Raw genomic sequence first — 4,023 nt, 5'->3', positions numbered from 1 at the left:
CTGAGCAGTTCTGGATGTTGTCTGTTAAGGAGCAGCTGTCTAACTCAGAAGACGGAGCCCATGTCAAACAAGAGAAAGCTAAATAATCACATTTTTGGTTTTGAGAAGCATTTTGAATGTTTGCCCATGTTTAGCAATTAACTTCTTTCCAGGGTTCTTTCCCATTCCAGAAAACTCCTTCTGCAACAAACAAAGGAAGATTGCCTTTCTCCTGCAATTCAGTGGCCCCTCATCTCAGCTTGGAGTTACTGGCAAGACCCCAGATCACAGCAATGCACAATAACTGCCACAAGATGTTCTTTATTGTCTTCTAACACCTGAGTCAGGAGACTGTTCTGAAGAAGTAAGGTTCCCTTGCATCTTCCAGCACCCAGAAGATACCTGCGTGCACAAAACCTTCACTACTCCAGTCAGCGCATAAATGCAGAGCCATTAAACGAGAACCTCAACAAACATTAAAGCCATTTGGAAACAATGTCACTGGCACAAGCAGAGGCTTTAGAAACAAGCACACAACCGTTTTCTCACTACAACACCCTCTCTTACACCAGACGAGATCCTTTGTCATTCATCTGCTTCAACACCACCATCATTTATGGGAAACGTGAGCTGTCCCAGTGTGGTCTCAGATGTTGATGTGCCAAGAATGTCTCTGCAGTACAAAGCCTTTGCCACAAGGTGCCGTTCCAGACTGGGAAAGCCATCAGTTCTCGCAGCCTCCGGACTGCAGGGTTGGTCCTTTCAGACAATTTTCATTTAGGGAAATCTGTTAGAGTGGTCATGGGGTGGGCTCAAAGTCAAACGTGCTCTTCCTGCCTCTTCCCTGTCCTCCCAAGGCTGGGGGACTGCTGCACCAAAAACAGTGGCAGCAGTGGTGAAGAGAAGCAAATTGGTCTCTCTTCCTTTCCCCTGATCAGATACAGAAACTACTATCTGCCATACTAGAAGATAGCAAGGGGTGAAAGAAGGAGCTCTGAAAGCTGTGCATCCTCTTCCATTCTCTTCCTCCCCAAGGGAGCAGAAAGGGGGACGAAGGGAAACAGCTTCCTTGAAGGAGAATTGGCTAAAAGAGCACAATGGAGCGCTTCCGGATGATCTTCCAGTACTTCCAGTCCAACTCAGAGTCTGTAATGAATGGGATCTGTGGGCTGTTAGCCCTGGCTACTGTAAAGATTTATACCTGCCTTGACTTCAGCTGCCCCTGCCTGCCCCACTACAACATGGCATATGGCTTGGGGATCATGTTTGTGCCCCCCATCGCCCTCTTCTTCTGCGGCTTCATCCTCAACAGACAATCTCTGGTGATGCTGGAGGAGTGGAGGCGGCCACAGGGACACAGGAGAAAGGACCTGGCTGTCATCAGGTGGGGTTAGCACCAGGAGCAGAGCCCTCCCTTCCACCTCTCCTCTATCCTGTTTTCTCTCTGTATCTTTCATCCTGGTAAGTTAACTACTTCTAAACTCCTTTCCCAACACTTCGCCCCATGAGTCTGGGGCACAGTCAGTACATGTGTTCTGTCGCACATGAGGGTTTGTCACGAGGGCTTAAATGTGTAAGAAGATGAGATGCTTGTATGTGCAAAAAGAGTGCCATTGCTATCATGGTCATTCTTTATCAACAGCATTGTGATTTCCTTCCCTTCAGCTCAGTTATTGCAGACAGACCAATAGAATGGTGAGGAGAACCAGCTTCACCCCGTTACAGACAAACCATTACCCAGACCACAGGTTGCACAGAGGGCAGTGAGAATGGCCTTGAAGAAAGGGGATTTCCCAGACAGAAGCTGAGCTCCTGTCTCTCTTTTGCCTCAGGTATATGTGCTGCTCCATCATGCAGCGAGCCATGGTTGCCCCAGTTGTCTGGATTGTGGTCACCCTCCTGGATGGCAAATGCCTGATCTGCGCCTTCAGCGGCTCTGTGGATCCCAAGAAGTTTGTAGGCTTTGCCAATGCCAGCCTGGCACAGGCACAGGAGATGCTCACCAGGGTGCCCTGCAAGGAGGATGAGCTGATGAGGAACAGCACATCCCGCAAGGCAGTGTCCAGATACCTGCGCTGCTGGTCCCAGGTGGGTAGCTGGGAGGTGCTCAGGGCACCCACTCTTCATTCAGCACAGCATTGCTGTGGTCTGGCTGGGATCAGGGCTGCTCTTTGCTGCCTTGTGCCCCAAAATGCCATTGTCCTCAGTGACAATCTCCAAAGTCACCTGGGAAGAGAAAAATATGGAAAGAAATAATTTTTTTTAATTAATGTAATTTTGCTTCTAAAAGAACCAGCACATTCTAAACCCGTATAATAAAAAGCAGGTTGTGAGGAATATCGGAGCCTGCTAAGACTCTGCCTGTTTAGGGCCAAAGAAGCTTTCTAACTTGTCAGGTAGGAGCCACTGCTTTAAGGACAGTGAAGGCTGAGACCGGTGAAAGCAGTTTGCTTGGGATGATTTGAGAATGGGACACTTGGCCTCAGGGCCTGTGTAGGTAGCAGGTGGCTCTCAGTGGAAATAAGTGTGTGCCAGCAGAAGAGGATCAAGTCCCCTTCATCTAAGGCACTCCCATGCTTAAAGTAAATGCTCCAGACTCCTTGCAAAGAGTTATTCTACTGAACTACTGGTGCACAGATAAACATCACATATTCCCTGGGAAGAGGTGACAGCCTCCCCAGCACTCCCAGCCTAAGTGCAGTTTCAGGAGCTGAATTTAAGGGACAGATTAAGACAGGCATCCCAACACACAACCACACAAAGCCCTTTCTCAGCAGTACAAGCAAACAGCTTGTGCCTGTCTTTTTGCTTATGTTGATGCTGTTCCTCTGCTTATTTCTTATCACCCAGGCCCTTGGCTGGAGCATTTTGTTGATCCTCATCATAGCCGTTTTCCTTGCCCGCTGGCTCACACCTTGCTCCAGCCAGGCTGCCCTCCTCCAGACACGTCACTGGAGTAACTACATTGACATTGAGCAGAAGATTTTTGAGGAAGCCTGCTGTGAGCACAGCCGGCTCTTTGCTCACCAATGCATCCTTCACTTCTTTGAAAGCATGCGGAAAGAAATCAGAGAGCACGGTTTCATCTTGCCTACAGAGAAAGAGGGAGAGGAAGATCTTCTCCGGGGCATCACAGACCATGATCAGGTGAACAAACTTCTGGAAATGTGGTACTATGAGAAACCTCCCTTGGATGTGAGCCAGGTGACCCACAGACATCCCCTGGGGCAAGAGAGATCTCCTCCACCATGGGCAGGTAGCTGCAATGCCAGGTCTAAATTCACCCAGCACACTCACATGTGAAGGGGAAATTGTCCTGAAGTCAACACAGCTGTGACCAGCGGATAGATGACCACAGTGCTCACCTCTTCCTTCAGAATCCAGGTCCAAAGGCACCCAGCACCCTCTGGGGCACCCAGCAGAACTTCCTGCAGAACTAGCAAGATTCAGCTCTCAAGATCCCAGAGTTCCAGAATCAGTCCCCATTCATGACAATACTCATCCAAGGGCTCTGAATTGTGCTTTTGTCATCTTGAAGAGTTTGTAGCTCAAGTTGTAGACAAAACCCTTCTGGCTGGGCTGGTTGGTGCTCAGAAGGCTCTGCAAGCACCAGCACCATGCCATGGACATGGCTCTTAGGCACTCCCCTGATAGATTTTAATACAAACTAATCTACCCAAAGGATCATCCTTACATCGGCTCTCTGGACATATCCATCCTTAGTTTCAGCACCATTTGAATGTAAACTCTGAGCCTCTAATGCCAATTACTTTCTCATCCACCTCTTTCCAGTCCCTGTTGTAGATGTTTAGTCTCAGCCATGGTATGGTTTTAAATGCTATTTCTGTCCAGTATTGCTGCTTGGGTGCATTAAACTTCTTACTGCAAACTCCGTGCTGCATTGCTCTCCCATCCCTCATCTCTGTTCTCCATCTTTCCACACCATCATGAGCTTTTCTTACTTTGATTAAAAAAAAAAAAAATCAACTCTGTCAGATATTAAAATGCCACAGAAACACCCCAGGAACACCTTGAGCTGTGTGT

General features: G+C 48.3%; 1 protein-coding gene across 1 annotated transcript; it reads left to right on the top strand.

Annotated features, from left to right (window-relative positions):
- Window positions 1-1,076: 1,076 nt before the first annotated feature.
- CALHM3 (calcium homeostasis modulator 3) lies at window positions 1,077-3,282 on the top strand. Its single transcript, XM_072340287.1, has 3 exons — window positions 1,077-1,363; window positions 1,812-2,067; window positions 2,830-3,282. Exons 1-3 carry the CDS (start codon window positions 1,077-1,079, stop codon window positions 3,280-3,282), a joined length of 996 nt encoding a protein of 331 aa, XP_072196388.1.
- Window positions 3,283-4,023: the final 741 nt, after the last annotated feature.

This window comes from Excalfactoria chinensis, chromosome 6 (genome assembly GCF_039878825.1).
Source record: "Excalfactoria chinensis isolate bCotChi1 chromosome 6, bCotChi1.hap2, whole genome shotgun sequence".
Classification (NCBI taxonomy): domain Eukaryota; kingdom Metazoa; phylum Chordata; class Aves; order Galliformes; family Phasianidae; genus Excalfactoria; species Excalfactoria chinensis.
This window is presented reverse-complemented; position numbering and strand designations above follow the sequence as displayed.